The following is a 21562-nucleotide window of genomic DNA, read 5'->3' as shown; positions in this document are numbered from 1 at the left end:
GTCACCAGTCAGACAACCTGCCTGCTCATGTATTCCCCTTGTGTCTCAGTCTTGGAAGGGAGTTTGCTCTGAGGGGTCCCGACCACTTGCCTTGATGGCTCCTGGGTGATAGCCCGGTACTTCTTGTTGGAGCCAACGAAAGTCCACACAAAGTTTTGCAGCAGCCTAAATATAATCCTATTACAAACATCTCTCTATTAAAGATACTTACCATAGGATCTTTCATCTCAAGAGTAGCTTTAAATTTCTCAATGCAGCGTTTTTGAAGACATGGGATAGTAGTCACTTCTGGACTGGTAGACAAAATAAATACTGTCACAGCAGTAAGGAGACTGACTTCATCAAGGTCTTGGTGTATTCCATCTAATAAGGAAAAATTATTTATTAGGAACAGATTCCAATACTACCATACTTAATGGTTTGTATCAGGGAAAAGGTAGCTAGATTATATCTCTGTGAAGCTATTTTTAGTTTTGTAGCAGTAGTTTCTCTTAGCAGATACAGATGATGAACACTGTTGGCTGACTATAAGAACACTGATACATATAGGGTTTTATGGTAGGCAGTGTAAGTAATTATAAAGCCAAGAATTCACAATTTATTTATAACCTTCAAGGGCAAAGAGATCAGTAAATACATATATTGTTTTTGTGAGGGCCCACTGAGTTGGTTCTGACTCATTGTGAACCTGTGTACAACAGATTATGGCCCTATACGTGCTCATAATCTTGCTGTGTTTGAGCACATAGTTGCAGCCACTATGTCAATCCATTTCATTGAGGGCCTTCCTCTTTTTTACTGACCTTCTACTTTATGAAGTATGATGGGACTGGTAATTCCTGATAACATGGTCAAAGTAAGTAAGACAAAGTTTCACCAACCTGGCATTCTAGGTGCACCTACTCTAAGACAGATTTGTTCATTCTCCTGGAAGTCCGTGGTATATTCAATATTTTTCTCCAACACCATAATTCAAATGCATCGATTCTTATCTATTCTTCCTTTTTCATTGTCCAACTTTCAAATGCCTATGAGGCAAATGAATATACTATGGTGTGGATCAACTGCACTTTAGTTCTCAGAGTGACATCTTTGCTCTTTAACACTTCCAAGTGATCTTTTGCAGCAGATTTTTCTAATAAAATATGTCTTTTGATTTCTTGACTGCTATTTTTGGAAGTGATGATTATAAATCCAAGAAAAATGAAATCCTTGATGGTTTCAATTTTTTCTCTGTTTATTATGATGCTGCTTATTGGTCCATGTGAGTATTTCTGCTTTCTTTATATTAAGGTATAATCCATACTGATCTTCATCAGTATTTGCTTCAAATTCTTTTTTTAGCAAGAAAGGTTGTGTCATGGGCATACTGAAAGTTGTTTGAGTCTTCCTCCAATCTTGATGTCACATTCTTCTTATACAGTCTAGCTTCTTAGATAAGCAAACCTTTCTTGATTTTAAACCGTGCAGTATCCCTTTGTTGTGTTTGAACAAATGCCTCTTGGTCTATGTAATGGCTACAAATGAGCACAATTAACCCATAAGACCCACTTCTGTGGAATTTGGACTCAGAGTGATTCTATAAGACAAGAGAAGAACTATTTCCTAGAGTTTCCAAAGCTGTAAATCTTTACAGAAGCAGACTCCTTCATCTTTCTCTTTTGGAGTGACTAGTAGGTTTGAACCACTGATCTTTCATTTAGCAGAGCAACACCTTACGAAATGTAGCAACAAGTTTCAGACACCATTAAATGTTAGGAGTGCCATTCTTTTGTTATCTGTATATTGTTGTGGGATACACAATCAAGTGTCTTTATATAGTCAATAAAACATAGATAAACATCTTTCTTGTATTTCCTACTTTCAGCCAAGCTACCTGTCATCTGCAATGATTTCCCTTGTTCAACATCTTCTGAATCTAGCTTGAATTCTGGCAGTTTCTTGTCTTACTGCTGCAACTGTTTTTACTTCAGGAATTACATGTATGACATTACATGTATTGACATTACATGTGTATGACATTATTGATATTGTTTGAGAATTACCATGTTCTGTTATATAACTCTTCTTTGGAATGGGCAAAAATATGGATCTCTTCTCATTCAATATTCTTGGCAGAGATGAGTAAGTGCTTTTGGGGTTGCATCTGTTTGTTGAAACATACCAAATGGCATTCTGTCAATTCCTGGTGCCTTGTGGTTTTTTGCCCAATGCCTTCAGTGTAGGCTGGAGTTCTTTCAATGCCAATGGCTCAAGAGGATCATATACTACTTCCTGAAATGAGTGAATGCTAATCAATTCTTTTGGGTACAGTGGCTTTGCTTATTCTTTTTGATGCTTTCTGTGCCATTCAATATTCTGCCCACAGAAGCCGTCAATACTGCAACTTGAAACCTGATTTTTTTCTTCAATTCTTTCAGCTTCAGTCTCCCCTTTTAGTTTTCTAACTCTAGGTCTTTGCACATTTCATTATAATACTTTACTTACTTTGTCTTTTCAACTGCCTTTGAAATCTTCTGTTAAGCTGTTTTTCTTAATTTCTTCCATTTGCTTAATTTTTTAAAACTTTTCATTGTGAATTGAGTGAAGGTTTACAGACAAGAACATCAGTTTTACATTCAACAAATCATAAACTTTGTTTCATCTCAATGATTGCAATCCCCTCCCTGTAACAACAGTTATCCTGCTTCCTCCCTATGGTTCCTATTTGCATACCACTCACCTTTCCATCCCTTCTTAACTTTGTCTTTAGGAAAATACTGTCCTTTTGATTGTGAATGATTGGCCATTCCATGGTGAGCATACATTACTAGTAGTGTTTTCCCCACTATATACCTATCTATCTCATGGCTGAAGTTTGGGCCATAAGGGTGCGTTCCTTTCCAGAACTGAAGGGTGTTCTAGGGTGATAATCTCAGATTCATCTAGTGTCTGACCAGGAAACCTGGTCTTTTTTTAAAAATAATTTTGAGTTTTGTTCCACATTTTTTCCAACTCTGTCCAGAATCCTCTAATGTGATCCCTTTCAGAGCAGTTGGTATTGGTAGCTGGGCACCATCTAGTTCTGGTCTCAAGAATCATGGAGACTAATGTTCACATGTTCTATTAGTCCATTAGACTAACTGATTCTACACCTCTTCAATGCGTGTCACTTTTCTTCTGCACTAGGAGAGACCAATAGCTACACCTCAGATGGCTGCTCATGAGCTTTCAATATCCCAGATGCTACTCACCAAAGTAGGATGCAGAACATTGTCTTTGTGAACTATGTTATGCCAATTGATTACGGTGTTACCTGAGACTATGTTCCTGAGCCCCTAGGCCCAGTAACTTGCAGCCTTAAGATGTTTTAAAATATCTAAGAATTTCACCATTTTGCCCACTGTATGCTCTACCACCTTCATAGTTGTGTTTGCAGGAAAGGTGAATATCCATGTACCCATACCCTCTTTCAAACACTTATATGTTTGTGGGATATACAAATATACATACCATTCTTCTTCTCTTACCCATTTAGCCCATGTCTTAGCCCATAATTAATTAATTTTTAATACCATAAAGTGGATGACTTTAAATAGAACTGTATTGAGTCTGTCTTTCTGACAACTCTAGGGGAAGATCTGTGTCTTTCTGTAGCCTTGTGCTTTTTTGGAGTTCACTGGCTGCTTGCAGATTATCTTCACATGGAGTGTCTTCCACCTATGTTTGCATCTCTCTCAGTGTTTGTGTTGTTACTTTTCTAAGTGACTGTCAAATTGGTCCCTGATTCATGGTGAACCTATGTACAACAGAACAACATACTGTTCAGTCTTGTGTTGCCCTCCTTTTCAGTTGTGGATTGGACCTTTCTGATCCAAAGGATTTCCACTGGCTTGTATTTGCATATAGATTGCTGAGCCTTACTACCTAGTGTAGAAGCTCCATTGAAATCTGTTCAGCATGATTGCAACACACAGACTACCACCAACAAATGAGTGGGGGCTACAGATGAGGTGCCAATGCCTGGGAATCAAACCTAGGGCTTCTGCATGGAAGATGAAAATCCTATCACTGAACAACCAAAGTCTCTCTTCCACATGATTTAGCTATTGTATGTTCAAGAGCAATTTTCAGAGTCTCTTCTGACAAGCATTTTGATTTTATTTTTCTTTTCTGTCTTTTTAATGACCTGTTCCTTTTATTCTTTTTTTTTTTTCCCTTCACAGAATAGTTTTAATACTTATTTTTTTTCAATGAATGATACCCTTGATGTCACTGCACAACTTGTCTGGTTTTTGGTCAAACCTATTCTTGAGATGGTCTCTAAATTCATTTCAAGTAGCACCACTACCCACTGCCATTGAGTCGGTTCCGACTCAACAGCGCCCCTTTAGGAGAGAGTAGAATTGCTCCACAGGATTTCTAGGATTGTTAATGCTTCACCTTTCTCCAGCAGCTTGACACTTAAACCAATATTTAAGGTCATACTTTGGTTCTTGCGGACTTTTCCTAATTTTCTTCAACTTCAACTTGAACTTGCATATGACCAACAGATGGTTGTACATATATTACACATTTACTAGAGGGATACCTCATCTTTCTGTTTTCAGTTTTTTTAATCTGCAAAATGGAAATAACAACAATGTGTGCACTTACAGTGTTATAAGTAGAGTGTGCAGTGGCTCCATACGATAAGCACTAGACTGCAAACCATAAGGTCTGTGTTCGAGCGCACCAGCTGCTCCATGGGAGAAAGATGAGGTTTTCTGTTCCCATGAGTATTTAAAGCCTCAGAAACCTTTTATAGGGTTGTTATAAGTTGGAATCGACTCATCGGCTTTTAACAACAACAGAGTGTTATAAGTATTAAATGAGTTAGTCTACATGTAGCATTTAGAATACCATGTGGTATACAATGCTCAACATGTTAAGTTATGAAATTATTATTTTAATTAAAATAATAAAGAAATGCTTTGCTATTTTTTAAAGCTTAAAGTACTTATATTTTGTTAATATGTGTGCCAACTGAAAATACCTTAGCACTTTGTCAACACATACCATATCTCAACAGTAGAGGAAGACCTTAAAATAGGTATACTGGTTATAATCATTGGGAAGGGGTAAGTTATTATAAGAAAATTGCCTTTACTTTCCAACGTCACAGCCTTATTAAATGATTTTAGTAAACATGCCATGAAAATCAATGCCATTTTAAAAAACAAAATGTGGCAAATTCAAAACATTAAATTGTGCAAAAATACACTGGTACTTATGGAGACATTGTATTACTATTGTAACTCTGGTAACAGTCATTCAACAAAGACTTTAGAAACATCTCTCAAGTGCCAGACACTCTCTTCTTGTCAAGTGCTGTTGAGTCAGTTCCGACCTACAGCAACCCTGTAAAGGATTTCACAGGAGTGACTCGTGGATTTGAATCACTGACCTTGTGGTTAGTAGTCTAGTGCTTATCCTACAGGGCACATCAGGACTCTAGGCACACTCTTAAGCAAGGGAAATACAAAGGCAAATAACTTAAAGTCTGCTCTCAGAGACAAACATATACTATAATCTAGGAATTAAATAAATTTCATTTCAGCTACTGATAGATCTATGGATATAAAATAACATTAAGAGACAACAGATGTGACGAGGATGGTCAACTACACTGGCTTTAAGATTTGACATTTGAGTGACACAGTAGCAATGAAAGCAACATTTTATACATGAGTGTGATTTGTTTTATAAAAGATAATCTGAATATGTTAAGGTAAAATAAATCCATGACTAGCTTTTACAGTTATTACAGTACTGTTTGTAAGCACTCTATATGCATTAAATATTTCACCCTCACCTCACCAGCATGAGGTAGATATTCTTTTATCCCTCACTTTATGGATGAGAGACTGGGAATCAGAAATTAAATCATTAACCCATGGTTGTAACACAATTAGTATAGTAGGCAGTTTGAACCATGATGCTACACTGGTTCCCATATAGCAAAGTTATTTTTAGTCATTTACAGCAACTTGAAACTGTAGCATAGTCAGCTAGTCTGTTTTTAATAAAATGTCTTTCTATTCTCAGTGAGATGGTCTCCAGGATTCCTCTTCCCATTTCTTATAAAACCCTTTATCCTTCCTGCCTCTGTGAGATTCCCTGTTTCCCATTCTCTTTTTATCTAGAAAACATGCAAGGATCTCTGAGCATTTACTTCTATGGAAAGGTCCATGTGGTAAGGAACTTAAGACTTCTGCCAAAAGCCAGTTAAGACACTGGGGCCTCTTGCCAACAGCCATGTGAGTGAGTCACCTTGGAAATTAATTCTCTAACTGCTGCCTTAGCCAACATTTTAACAGTAACCTCATGAGAGACTTCAAGCCAGAACCACCTAGCTAAACTGCTCCAGAATTTCTGACCTACAGAAATTGTCAAATAATAAAAGCTTGCTGTTTAAGCCACTGAGTTTTGCAGTAATTTGTTACACAGCAAACATTTATTTACCTCTTTCATTTACCATTTCATGAATTAGCTCTTTCATTCATTGCTTTCAATAGTTAAGCTTATTCTCTAATGTCCTTAGCCTACCCTTTCCTTGATACATGACAACAACAAAAAAGTTTTTTGAGGCAAGCTCATTATAATCCTTTACATAAAAAGTTATCTCGGTAGAAGTACTGTTAACTGATGGTACCTGGAAAGGATTGCAATTATTGTAATGAAATGATGAGTAGGATCTGTTAAATGCAAAACTGATGATCTGCTCTATAAACCTTCAGTCAACTCACAATAAAAAGTTAAAAACCACCTATCTTTATTACTTCACATCCTTAACTCTTTCTCTTCTAGCATTGGGAAAGGCTAATCCTTCCAAATGTCCTGTGAATTCTGTTCTTTTCTGCATAGACAAGGACTGGGATTCCTACTCTAATTTCTGAAACTACTACCTATTTTCAACTTCTCCACTCCCTATTCATCAATGGGCTCAAGCGTGGCAACAATTGTGAGGTTGGCCCAAGATCGGGCAGTGTTTCGTTCTGTTGTACATAGGGTCGCTATGAGTCAGTACTGACTTAATGACCCCTAACAACAACAACTCCCTAAGTACAAGGATTCCAGAATTTAATGGAAAAATGGAATTATAGGTGATGAAGTTTTTCCATGAACTTTCTGAATCACTGTTGTGTGAACATATGTATTTTACCATGCTGACTATGTTGACTATAACAGTCTTTTCTTTGGTTTCTGTATTTGCCTCTCCTCGTGATTTTGGTCCTCTTCTTGTTCCATAAACTCAAGCTGGTTAATTTCGTATGTTGAACTGTCAAAATCATCTCCAGCCCAGAACACTTTCTTGAATGCTAGACCTATCTTCTGTTCCTCCTGGTTAACCCACAGGCATTTCAAGCTCATCTCAGTGTCTTCTCCTGAAATACCCTCATTTGTGTTAATGAAAGCATAAGTGCTCAAATCATCCTACCCTTCTAATTCTAAACCAAGCTATCAGGAAATTTTATTGACACATGCTTAACATTTTATTTATTTTTTTATCATTTGACTCCTCTATTATCTTACATCCAATAGTCTTGATTTCTTCCCTTTACTGTTGTCAGCCTTATCCTTAAGAAATGCAAATTCCTTCACATTCTTCCTTCTTGAAACAACCTAATGATTCCACACTGTCTATTTAAAGGCAGTCCAAACTACAAGCACACCAAGTCCTGCATATTACGGCCTTCACACCATCCAACTTTGTCTCTTTTTCTACTTATCACCATTTAGCTCCTTATTACTCTTCTCCACAAACCAGACTCTCACAGCTCTCCTTCCTTTCTGTCCCCAAATGCACACTATTTATAATCTAGGACTTAGATCAAACTATTGTACCTAGGATCAATTTTTATGACATCCACATGGAGACTCCTTCTTAATCCTTTAAGAAATCGCCTCTTAGAAGAAGTTTGTTGTAGCAGTTACAGAGATAAACCGCTGACATCCTTTTAAGGGAAGATGTGTGCCTCAGCTGTAAGGAGTGTGGTCAGCTTTCAGTTCCTTCAGGTTTGGCTTCAGCTACAGAGAGCTGTCTTGCCTGAGATCCCACATCCTGGGGCAGCCCTTATCTGAGACAGAGGATAGAAGCCAGGTCATTTCTATCCTATGTGAAATAAGCTGATGGGCAAAATCTGCTCCAGAGCTCCTGCCAGGTTCACCAAACTTTTGCTGGCAGCCTGCAGTGCAGTTTGAGGTCTTCTTCTGCCTAATATTACTTCCCCATGTTTTCCTTCACAGGTATTGCTCCTTAATAAACCTCTTGTGCATCTCAGTGTGTGCTTCTGGAGAACTGTACTGTAGGTACAACCCCTGATTCAAGGAGAGCTGATTATGTCTCCTCTATTTATGCCAGTCAGAGTCCTGGTGTGGCACTGTGGGTTCATGTGTTGGCCTGTAAGGTCGGTTTGAACCACAAGATCTGCAGTTCAAGCTCACCAGTCACTTCTTGGAAACCCTACACAGGGTCACTATGAGTTGAAACTGACTCGATGCACTTAACAACATTTTTGCCAGTATTTTTTTTTTTTAAATACTAGAAATACAAAGATAAAGACATTATTATTGCCTTTAAGGTATTTCTCATGATATTGACCATACCCTACAGCAACTTACAGGCACCAGACTCTATTAAGCTCTCAATTTTTTTACAAAATTGATAGTCAATTAATGCTGAATTCAACAGGAAGCAAATGAAATTGGTTATAGTGAACTGTGATATTTATAAACAGCACAAGGAAGGCAGTGATTAATTTATAATATGTTTAAAGACTTTATAATTATTATAACATACTGTTGAAAATGAAAACCAAATAACAACAATAACAAGAAAAAACAAAATTTAATGGATATTGAAAATAATACTGGCTATCACCGATCGAGTCCTGGGGTGGTACTGTGGGTTAATGCACTGAAATGCAAAGTTGGTTTGAACTACAAGGTTGGCGGTTCAAACTTACCAGTCACTCCTCGGAAACCCTATACAAGGTTGCTATGGGTCACAACTGATTCAATGGCACTTAACAACAACAACATCATTTATTGATATATGCTAGGTAATAAGCTAGATGATTTTCAAAAACTATGTTATGGCTCTAACAGTTTTCCGTAACATAATATCCTTATTTTGTTAATGAGGAAACTAAGGCTTTGAGAAGTCAGGTAACTTGGTCAGTTACAGAACTAGTAAATGCTAGAGTAAGGATAATCGAGATGCTATTACATTTGAAGGTCTCTCATTGCTAATTTAGAGTCATTTAATCCCCTTAAAGGTTAAAGATACTAAAATTAGAACATAGATATTCTCTACTCACTTATACATATTCTCTAAACATATATGCATGCAGTGAACCTGATCTCTATATAGCTGGCGGGTTTCAGAATATGATCAAGCAAATGGCTTATCCTAAAAAATCTACCCATCTTGCTTTGTAGAATTGAGCATTAATTACCTGGATCCCAACAATCAAGAATTGTTGTTAAAGCGCTACGGAGGAGGTCAGTCCAAGCAGTATGGCTCTTTTCTGCTCGAGCCATGGGAGAAGATAATATTTCTTTCAGAGCCTGTAGGGAAGCTGCAACTGTTGAAGATAACTGGCCCCCAGGTAACTTCACAGCAGTTTCTCTGAGGACTCCAATTGTGAGGTACAGTATAGTAGGGAGAACTGAGATGCTTCCTGGAAGATAAGATATTTTTGAAAACACTCCAGATTTCAGCCTATATTATGAGAAATTATAAAAAAAATCTTATTTAAAAGAAAGCATGAATAAGGCAACATCAAAGATTTCTAGCTTTAAAGATTATTTCTCATACAGGTTTATAACATAAGATAACTTAAGTAACTTTATTAGGATTTTAAAGGCTGGATTAAAATTTGATAATTAGATACGCTATTTAAATAAACACATATAATCTAAAATTTGTGGAAGTATATAGAAAAAGAGTAAAATAATCCCCTAGGAATCTGAACAGAAAGTAATGGTGTCTGGGCAACATTCCTTCTGTCATTTACATACTAATCTAGAATCAAACAGATAAGTAACATGAAACAGGCACAAAATACATAACTTAGTATCATATCATACTTTTGCTATTTTATTCTGTTTTATTTGGAGCTGACAAATGTTGAATTATAAATTATTTTTTTCACGAATTTATGGACTTCCACTTAGCACAGAATACTTTCATGGCCACTAATATGTTGGAAAATCAATTTTAAGTTTAAAATGAAAGGGAAGAAAATAAAGCTAAAACAATCAGTTTCAATTTTCTCAGATGTTACTCAACAAACTAAGAGTGTATTTTTTAACTCTAATATTCTACAAGTGAATTTTCAGTCATTCTGAGTGTCAGTGAGTGTGTGAAAAAGAGTAGAGACTTTAATTCAGATAGAACTTAAAGTCATGAAGCTAACAGTTACACATCACATAAATTAGTCTAGTAGAAATATACTGAACAATTGACAAGTCTTTACTGAGTACCTATTATGTGCTAGATCCCCTAAAAGATAACACAATTTTGTTGTAAGTAAGACATGTATTAGTTATCTCCTGTATAATGATCAGTTACATGTAATGTCTCCATATGACAGCTAAAGGAGTCATGGTGGCACAGAAGTAGCTACTGAGCTTGTCTGTTAACCATAAAGATGACACCCTGAACTCACTACAAGCCTCTAAGGTGAGACAGATGTGGCAATCTGTTTTTGTTAAGGATTACAGGCTTGGAATGTTTATGGAGCAGTTCTACTCTGTCGTATAGGTAGGTTTGTTATGAATTGCAATCATCTTGACAGGAATGGGTGATGAGCATATGAAAGCTACATATCTCCATATAGAAGCATTATACATATGTATGTGTACAGAAAATCAAAACTCAGTATAAGCTAATGTTTTTAGAGAAGACTTCACAGTGTGTTTGTCCTGGAGCTGAACTTTGAGGAAAGGAAATTTTAAAAAGCAGAGAAAGGATTAATTATGTCAGATGAAGAAACACACGACAGTAACACAGAAACAGGAGTAAACATGGGTACAGGATTTCCAAAGAGGCAGTTAGGAGGTAACAACTCAGCAGGGGGCCCTAGTGGTGCAGTGGTTACACTGCTCAGCTACCAGCCCTTCCATAGGAGAAAGATGTGTAGGCCTTGGAAACCATATGGGGCAGTTCTACTGTCTTACAGGGTTGTTATGAGTTGGAATGGATGTAACGACAGTAGGTTTGGTCTAGAATGACCCAGCAGAGACACATGCTGTTGTGAAGTTACAGTCAAGTCAGTTCAAGTCATAGCCACCCTGTCTAGGGTTTCCGAGAGCAGCTGGTGGGTTTGAATCACTGACCTTGCAGTAATGTGTCCAGTGCTTATCCTACAGTGTCACACCAGAACTCCCAAAGCAGAGCTTTAAATGCTTTATTAAAGAATACAGACTTAATTCCAAGTAGAACTGGCTATGACGACAAACTTTTATCATCACTGAGGGCAGAAAAGTTCACCAGAGATGGAGTAATTAAAAACGCTCAACAATGAACAATGACTAATGGTTGGTTTAAAATATTATCAATCATATAAGAGCCTATCTATTTGTAGTTCTTGCTATCCCTGTATTTACTCTCACCATCTTAGTAAAACAAATGACTGAAGTGTAAGAGTAATCTCAGTGAATTAAAACAATATTCAAACCTTTGGGTACTGAGAACGGGATTAGCAACAAGGCTCTATAATCTATTAAAACCATTTCTCCCATTCCAGTCTGGGTCAGTAAAGTAATCACACATTGTCACATACCTTCAGGAGAGCACACCGCAGGAAGTTCAGAGAGAATGATCAAGGCAGCTGACACCAATTTACTTCCATCTTCTGACAATAACTGTGGCTTTGCAGATTTTACTCCTGGACTACTTGTCAATTTAGGGTTTAGTTCTGGGAGCTGTCTAACCAGAATGCATACACACAATTCCAGTGTAGCAAAGACCAAAGACTTCCCAGGCACAAGTCCTCCTGTGTCCTTTCCCTCTCCAAACTCTGGCAAGGTTTCCTTTTCAGCAGCCCCATCATCAACTAAAAGAGAGAAATGATGTCAATGAATAAATAACTTTGTGTTTGTTTTGCTTTGGATAGATGGCAGTTTAGTTCATTTCTGTTAAAGGCAACACATTTAAATAATTAAAGGTATGGAGGAGAATCAGTTATGGAGGTAAAAGTAATTGTCTGTATGACTCCTTATTGCCATGAATCAAGTCTCTCAGCCTTAAAATACTGTTCAGTTAACTGCTCTTGCTATTTAGAAAACGAATGACAGCTAGAGCTTCGGACCTTATGTGTTGGTCTTCTGATGTTACGTATTGATAATGGCAGGAGAGAAAGGTCCCTGATGTCTTCAGAAAGCTGTCATACCAACCAGTTGTGGCCTGCCTACTCTGGACTTCTGCATGAAGGAATAAATACTTGTATTTTTAATCCATTTTTATATTGGGTTTTCTATTACATGCAGTCAAATGTAACCTTAAATAATAAAACAAATCAATATCAAATATCAAATTATATTTGTAAAAGATCAATTTAGTTTGAAAAATCTAATTTATTAGAACTTGTCAGTACATTGTCAGTAAATTTGATGTACACTAGTAAACATTTGTAGCCAAAGCCAGGATTCTATCAACATAAAGGATCCCCGACTCCTCCAAGTTTTGTTAAAATTCTACTTTTCTCAAAGAATAGTTGCTTATTTACTGACTGTTATCCAAATTAACCTGAAGAGGTGACTGACAGGGCTGTGACAGGTCAATGTCTAGAGATGTGGCTTCTGAACTCCACACAACAAATGATCATAGCGACACAGATTTAAAAATAATAATGCTGTGTTTAATTCAGCATTATGAGTACTACTTACCCTCTGCACTTCTTCTTTTCTCCTTCACATGTTCTTGAGCCGCACATATAATCTGTCTGACCACTTCAAGTGAAGCCAGTTGAATGGAAGGTGATTCTCTCGTCAAAATGACTCGATGCAGCACATTTAACAACTCGATACCCAAGTCCTATCATAGAAAACAGTTAGGGGTCACTGTATTGGAAATCACACATTTTTTTTTAAGTGAAAAATACCAGTATTGAATGCCATGGCAAAACATTTTTTAAAAAGAGGATATAATAAATGTTAACAAAAAGAGAAATAAAGGTGTTATTAGTTACTAATGAAGATGATTAATGACAAAATACTCTTCCCACTTCACAAGCTGAAATAAGTGAACTTAAATTATTAAATCCTTATAGATTTTGATGCATAGGATAGAGTGTAAGTTCCCCATAGTATTTCTAAGACTGTAACCATTATGGAAGCAGACTGCTTGCTACATCTTTCTTCCACAGAATAGCTAGCTGGTGGGTTCAAAGAGCTGACCTTTCAGTTATCAGTGGAGTCCTTAATCACTGCACCACCAGGGTCCCTTCTTAAATTATTAATCTCTAAAAACACTGGCTAAATTTTCTTAGAGTAAGCTTTAGAATCAGTATTTTACACTAACTCCTTCAATGCTGTTCCTTATATTTACCCCAAAAAAAGGAAAGCTAAAATCTGGGGATAGTTTCTGAAATAAGATTATGTAACATTTAGTCCACTTTAACTTCACATTGACTTTTTACAATATTGTAGGAGGTGGCATTATGAAAAAATCATTTTGCAAGAAAAGGAAATCCCCCTTAAAATAAAAAGAAATAGATGGGAAATTTGGCTAAAAGAATGCAAGTGCTGTTATGTAAATTCCAAGATTTATGTGAAAAGTTTTTTAGTAATAATAAAGAATGATAGTGACATATACTATAAATGGATTTTAAATTAATAAGCATAGAACAGACATCTCTCTAAAGAATAAAATACACTGGACAAATACTATTCCAGTTCCCCTTTTCTTTCTGGTGACGTCTGCCTTTTAAGTTAACAGTAAATCTGTCATTACAATACTTGTTTCAATACACAGGACAAACAAACCCAGAGTTTAAAATGTATTCAAGTCCATGACAAGTCAGGTAGAAATCTGCTTAATGTTTAATCAGTACAGTAATGAGTTACATCACAGATAGTCTATAAAGAGAGGCAATCAGACCATCCATTTTTCTTAATTTACTGGAAAATACAAATTACATAGTTGTCTTTCTGAAATACTATCAAAGAAGTGCCACACTGCTTTACACAGTGATCTTTTTCCAATGGCCACAACTGGGCCAGGGATTAACGCATGACTCCACATATAGGTAGGCTAGCAGTCTCTTAAAAAGACCTTGAGGGATCTCACAGTAAAACTCTGTAATGCATAGTAACTACACACACAGATATGTCAGATCTTCTCTTGGGGAAAAGGAACATAAGATACAAACTTATGAAGAGCAAGTACACAGAAGCAGGGAGACACAAAGAGGGAAAACCACGTGTTGTTTTTTTTGTTGCTAAGTACCGCCGAGTCGGTTCCGACCCACAGCGACCCTGTATAGGGTTTCCGAGGAGCAGGTGGTGAGCTTGAACTGCTGAACTTGCAGTTCAAACAGCTTTGCAGTCTGGCGTATTAACCACATGTGTTAGTGGCTACTATAGTGGACAATGCACATACAGAACTTTCTCATCATTAAAGAAAGTTTGAATAGCAACAAAAAGCCCTAGTGGCATGATGGATTAAATGCTAGGACGCAAAACAAAAGGTAGATGGTTCAAACCCACCAGTCAACCCAAGAGAGAATGATGTAACAGTCTGCTTCCATAAAGATTTACAGTCCCAGAAGCCCTGTGGAGTAGTTCTACTCTGTCCTATAGGACTGACTCAGAGGCTTTATAACAATAGAGAGTGGTTAGGTGGCAACAGCAGAAATAAAAACAGAGATGGAAAATGACAGTTGGAGATACGACTGCTCCTATTAACTGCATTCCAGTTCCGATGCTTGGCTGTGCAGCTGCTTAGCTTTCCTTTTACTTCTGTGTTCACTCTGTTCACTGAGGTAACCTGAATATATTTCTGTTACTTGAAATCTGCAGGAACTTAACAAAAAACAAGAAATCACCTGATCACTGCCAATTTTTGATCTGGGCCAAGGAACATCAAGAAGGGCTTGTAATGCATGTAAACATGCAGTAATGCTATCCATGGTTGCATCTGAACGCAAGGAACACAGAAATTCCACACTAATACCTGTAAGAAGTAGAAAAAGAAAATGAGACTTAAACCAGTCATTCCTCAGAAACCCCATACAGGGTCACTATGAGTCAGCATTGACTCCATGGCACTTACCAACAACAATAACAGTCTCAATTATGTTTGTCCACTGGTGGGGTGCTGTAGGATAAGCACTGGACTGCTAACCACTAAGATCAGAAGTTCAAACCCATCAACTGCTCCTCAGAAATACTATAAAAGCTTTCTATAACTCAGAACCGATTTAATGCTGCTTAGTAGCAATAATGATGCAGGGTCCAGGTGTGGCGCTGCGGGTTAATGCGCTGGACTGCAAAGTGGGTTTGAACTGTAAGGTCAGCAGTTCAAGCTCACCATTGGCTCCTCAGAAACCCTATGCAGGGTCGCCATGGGTCAGAACTGACTCCATGGCACTTAACAACAACAACAACAACAGTCAGCAACAACAGTTCAAAGATGCATGAATTACAATAAAACCGCACCACAAAATTTAACTTGTACTATCAGTAACTTTTTTTGGTCTGGAATTTATTGAATGAAGAATATGTGTTATGTGCTAGGCTTTACATATGTGGGGGCTTCAAACAGTTCAGGGAAAAAATCACATCTTTTTTTGTTGCTAGTTCAGAATATTCATTTAAATTATGAAAATTTCTATTTATATATGTTGTGTCTTTTTAGCTTCTGAAAAACAAATTACTCTATTTTCTAGCTAAGAAATACCAGATTTTTTTTTTTGGGGGGGTGGTGGTGTTTGTGTGTATAACTTTTTATTGTGAATTGAGACAGGTATACAGAACACATCATCATTCTTACATTTAATAAATTACGTACTTTGTGTTATTGCAATGATTGCAATTCACTCCAATTACCATCAGTTCACAGTATTTACCTCTACTGACTTTATTCCATTACCTTTTAATTTCATTTTTCCACAAACTTTTTGAAGCCATTTTCTGTATAATTTCATGTAATTTTCACAATACCTGATGAGCAGGTACTATTATTACCACCTATTGTGAGATGGGGAAATGTGCATAGAGAATTTAAGTATTTTAATTTTCTCAAGGTCAGTAACAATAGGGTATATATCAAGAATTTGAACTCTAGTAATCAAACTGCTCAGGCTGTACTCATAGCAACTCCTCAACACTTCAATCTGTAATAGTTCCTTTTGAAAAAGTTCTCAGCCCAAGACAAATATACGCAAGAACATACGAAATCTAGTCATGCCTGGCTTGAAAAGGAATAATAATAGAAGCTCTGTAAACCACAAGTTGTACATAATGCCATCATTTATCTTTATAGCCCTCACACTTCATTTGATCAACAATATTTTCACCAGCAAAAATCTTACAGAGTGCTTCCCTCAGAATTAGGTTAAATATGAAAAACATTAATTTCAGTGATTGCAGAAGGTAAATGTGTTAGCTAGGAAAATATCTCAATTTAAAAATAATATTCCAGTAAACTGAAAAAAAAAATTAGATGTCACAAATCTAAAAATTTCATTTATCTCTTATCTAAAATATTTTCTTATAATTCTGGGTTCTTAAGTGTACTTTCTCAAACTTTGCAATTATTGAGAACGGGAAAGGGAACCCTCAGTGTATTGATATTTTACATATATACATATATATAAGGTGCCCTGCTGTTGTGCTGTAGAATAAGCAATGAACTGTTAACCACTAGGTCAGTAGTTCAAACCCACCAACTGTTCCATGGAAATTCTATACAGGGTCACTATGAGTCAGAACCACTTCCTCTGCACTTAGCAACAACAACATGTATACATACAAGTATGCATGTGTGTGTGTTTTATGTAAAACATATAGAGATACCACATGGACCATTAAAAAAGAATAAAACTGTAGAGTGATAGTCATTAAAGTGGTAGTTGTTATTAAGTGCCTTTGAGTTTGATTCCGACTTACAGCAGCAACCTTGTGTAGGGTTTCCGAGGCTATAAATCTTTGAGGGAACAGAAATTCTCATCTTTCTCTAGCAGAGTGGCTGGAGTGCTTGAATAGCTGGCTGTTCACAGCCCAGTGCTTATCCTACAGAGCCAAGATGTTCCAAGGTAGTAGCGAGGCACAACTAATTTTACTCACCTAAAATAAGATGGAATCTATCGGTGTAAATATCCTCAGGGGATTTTACTGTAGTTCCAGATGATGAACCCTGACACATGGAAGTTGGTGTTACAGGTCTTGAAAGATTAGAGGATCCTTCATCTAGGTCAGCAACAATAAAGCCTGTGCTTGTAAGCCACAATGCTGTAGCATGGAGGATAAATGCCCAGGAGTTGTAATAATGCATTTTTGCATTTTCACCAGTCTCTGCTGTGTAGAAAGCACCACCTACCAAAAGGAGAAGCAAATAGTTTGAGAAGGAATAACACTAGAGATTAGTTTTCAAGACATTTGATGTACCTTTAATTTTAAAAGAAACCTGTAGATTAATTCTGAAATTTTGTTTTTAATCATAAAATATTTTAAAACAAAATATATGTATATAACACTGATACCCACTTATTTACAACCAAAATTGGCAATAACATTCTGCCTTATTTTTTTTAAATCTCTTGCTGTAATTTTTCTTAAAAAGCAAACAAAAATTTTTGATACATATATAAATTCTTGCCTCTCCTTCAATTAAGTATTTTCCTTTAGTGTGAATCCTTCTTATTTACATACTTACAGATTTTACATAAATACACATATGCCTAAATATATGATATTATTTTATACATTTAAAAAAGTATATTTAAAAAGGCTTCTGGTAAGATGGCAGACTAGGCAGATGTACTACACAGACCCTGTACAACAAAGATGTTGTTCAGTGCCGTCAAGTCAGTTCCGACTCATGGTTTCCGAGGAGCGATTGGTGAGCTTGAACCACTGACTTTCTGGTTCAACCCAACTTTTTATAGTCCAGCACATTAACCTGAAGTGTCACACCAGGACTCTACAACCAATAGAGGAGAAAACAAAGGAAACAAACACAGACGAAAATTCTGGAACCTTCGTCTTCAGAGGAAAAGTTAGAGAAGCAGATTGAGTCCTTGCTGGGAGGAGAAGATGAGCAGTGATGGCAAGAGAGGGAGACTACTGCTAAGTAGTTGGCTTGAACCTTTATGAGCAGCTTTGGCAGAGCAGTCACACAGGCTCTTCTTTTTCCTATACTACCCTGATGACCAAAAGTGTGGTCATCTCCCGCCATTATTCACCCCAACCACAGCCCCTGCTCTCCAGGAGTTAGGAGCCACACCAGTGTGAGGTGGAGGTGGCTGCACTACTTTTGGTACACTGTTTCGGTGTCTGGATTCAGGTGGGTTCAGCTTAGGACCTACGGAACATGTGTGAGCCACCGGAGCAGCATTTAACAAGTCATTCTGTCCCCAACTGCTCTGTGGTCCTAATATAGACTCTGAAACTAGCCCCATTAATGGATTGAGTCCCCTGAACACAGATAACACTGAGGCAGATGGGAACTCTGTCATATCCCTCCCTCCCACATGCAGCTCCTAAGATCTTAGACTTGTAGGAGCCCCCCACAGCTTTCTCCTATTTAGGTCCAAGAGCTACTCTGTTTTTTCTTTTTGATGTTCTTTTTGGATTTTGTTTTTCCTTTTTGTTGTTCATTGTTTTTTTGTTTATTATTTTTCTCCTCCCATTCCCTTGCATTTTATTCTATCTCTGCTTTTGTTTTTCCTTCCTTGCTTCTGTCTCATTGTCCCTCTTTTTCTTTTTTAGTCCCCTTCTGATCTTTCTTTACTACTCTCTCTCTTTTCATCTTCCGTCTCCTTGGTTTTTCCAAGGATTATTTGTATGTTACTTTTGTTTTCTCTTCTATAGCTCCATTTTTTCCTGTCCTTCTTTTCTCTTTTTGAGAAAAGAAATTTCTAAGTTATTATTTTTTTCTGGCCCATGCGTGTTTTAAATGATTTTTTTCTCCTTTAATTTTTGTTTGTATGATTGTTTATTCTGTTGTGTTTCCTGGTGTGTGTGTGTGTGGGATGGTGGTGGAGAGGTGTGTCCATATAGTCCAGCCACAACTGTACTCTCTGCAGCTCCACCCACTGGGGAAGAGCCAATACCAGCTCCTATATCACCTGATTGACTATAGACACCAGCCAACACCAGTCAAATACACCTTAAAGTAAGGTACACGAACAGCAAATGGAGAACAGTGCACATGCTTCCATTCTCTAACTACATTCACAGGAAAAAGTTGGTAAGCAACTAAGAACACATCAACACCTAGTCACCAATCAAATACAAATATGAAGACACCACAATGTCCCAAAGACAACAAACAATTTTAGCACACAAAAAAACCAGAGTGAATGGGACAAACAAATGGCCAGGATACAGATCCAAAAAATGTTTCTGAGGAAGAAAAGGTAATAGAAACAGTTATTTCTATAACTTTATTCTGTAAAAGAATTCAAAAGAAAGATATTTAGGTACCTTCAAAGGAATGACAAAAAGATCAAGGAGAACACTGAAAAAAAAAAAAAAATTCAGGAAAACATTACAGGAAAAAATAGACAAAATAAATATAAATTTTGAAGGAATACAAAATCTACAATTAGAAATCCAGAAAATTAATACTAGGATTTATTGAAAGAGCAAAGGAAAAGATTTGAAGCAATGGAATCCCGAATTAGTGAACTTGAATATAAATCATTCAATACTAGTATGCTTGGAGAATAATCAGGAAAAACAATGAAAAAAATCCAAAGAAAGGCTAAGAATTATGTGGGACACCAAGAAGAGGAATAACTTACGGTTGATCAGAATTCTAAAATAGAATTCTAGACAATTAAAAGCATCAAGAAAATTGTCAAAGAGTTGTTCGAAGAAAAATTTCTTAACATCATGAAAGATGAGAAGCACACCAGAAGCAGAATGAAACCCAAACAGGATAGGTGCAAAAAATTTAAAAATCACTAAGACATATCATAATCAAACTTTTGAAATCCGAAGACAAGGAAAGAATCCTGAAAGCATCTCGAGAAAAATGAAAAGTTACCTAACAAATGAGAACAAGTAAGACTGAGCACTGATTTTCCAGCAGAAACCATGCAGGTAAGAAGGCAATGGGATGGCATATACAAAACTCTGAAAGAAAAAAATTTCCAATTAAGAGTAATATACTCAGCAAAGCTGTTTCTCAAAAACAACAGTGAAATCAAGATATTTCAAGATAAACAAAAATTAAAAGAATTTGTAATAACAAGACCAACTTTACAAAAATACTAAAGGGTACTCTTAGGACTGAGAACCAAAAATAACACACAATAAACTGAGACCACATATATAACAACACCACCCAGAACTTGATCCAGGTATTATTGTAGTTAAGTGCTGTTGAGTTAGTTCTGACTCATAGAGACCTTGCACAGGGCTTCCGAGGAACAGCTTGTGAGTTGTAAGCACCGACCTTGCAGTTTAAACAGACCTTATGGACCTATGCTTTATCCTACAGGGCCAGAACAAACCTACAAGATAATATAGGGAACCAGAGATATCATACTATAATGAACACAAGTACAAAGCAAAAAGAGGGAATAGTGTAGATGCAAATGTAGATTTAAGTGGTGAGGAAGTCACTTAGATTTCAAGATAAAACAGACTGTTTTAAATATGGGAAAATTAATGAATTATAGGGTAACCCAAAGAAAATGAATACGCTTTTACGTCAAAATAAAAGCAGCGGCGCTTCCCTGACCAGGCAGCTCAGGTAGGGCAGTCTTGGGGAGAAGGGGAGGAATCACACATAAGAAACCTCTGTCTAGCAGACAGACAGCCTTTGAACAAACATAAGATCCTATATTTCAACATTCTGAACTCATTTTTTTAAAAGATCAAATTACTGAGGAATTACAGGCATTTTGAGCTTTTGCCTGCTTGCACGCGGCTCCTGCTTCCGCGCCTGCACTGGCGAGTGCCTCTGCCCTCTGCAGACCTAGGAATGCAGGGCGAGAGCAACCCCACTTAGAAGGCTGCATTTCCAGAGAAAAGGAAGCATACACTAACAAAGCCGAACAAACAGAGAGGGATATCGGCGCGGATATCAGGAAATTCGGGGTACCCACGACACAGAGAGGCTGAGAGTGGCATTTTTAACGTTATCAAATACGGACACTACCTCCCTGCAGCCATGACTCCCAGCCCTCTACTGCCCTGGCCTAGACCAGCCCTCTGCCAAGCCGCTGAGGCTCAGGAACGCCCAAGGCACAGGCCCGCCCACTGAGGCCATGGCCCTCCCAAGGCCTAGGCACTCCCACTGAGGCCAAGGCCTGTGCTGAGGCCCAACTTGCCCACAGACTGGTCACAAAGTCCCAGGCCC

The 21562-nt window shown here is 37.3% G+C and overlaps 1 protein-coding gene across 1 annotated transcript in view; it reads right to left on the bottom strand.

The window, feature by feature from the left end:
- HEATR5A (HEAT repeat containing 5A) overlaps positions 1 to 21562 on the bottom strand; it is a 166834-nt gene that overhangs the window by 8019 nt on the left and 137253 nt on the right. The window contains exons 28-34 of the mRNA XM_006835364.1: positions 17317 to 17565; positions 15075 to 15202; positions 12916 to 13063; positions 11811 to 12083; positions 9480 to 9704; positions 4331 to 4333; positions 212 to 363 (exon numbers count right to left, since the gene is read on the bottom strand). Of these exons, the coding sequence (XP_006835427.1) occupies positions 212 to 363; positions 4331 to 4333; positions 9480 to 9704; positions 11811 to 12083; positions 12916 to 13063; positions 15075 to 15202; positions 17317 to 17565 (1178 nt within the window). The remainder of the gene's footprint in view (positions 1 to 211; positions 364 to 4330; positions 4334 to 9479; positions 9705 to 11810; positions 12084 to 12915; positions 13064 to 15074; positions 15203 to 17316; positions 17566 to 21562) is intronic.

The sequence above is a fragment of the Chrysochloris asiatica genome, unplaced genomic scaffold (genome assembly GCF_000296735.1).
Source record: "Chrysochloris asiatica unplaced genomic scaffold, ChrAsi1.0 scaffold00017, whole genome shotgun sequence".
Classification (NCBI taxonomy): Eukaryota; Metazoa; Chordata; class Mammalia; order Afrosoricida; family Chrysochloridae; genus Chrysochloris; species Chrysochloris asiatica.
The sequence above is the reverse complement of the archived record's forward strand: the minus strand, read 5'-3'. Positions and strand labels throughout refer to the sequence as shown.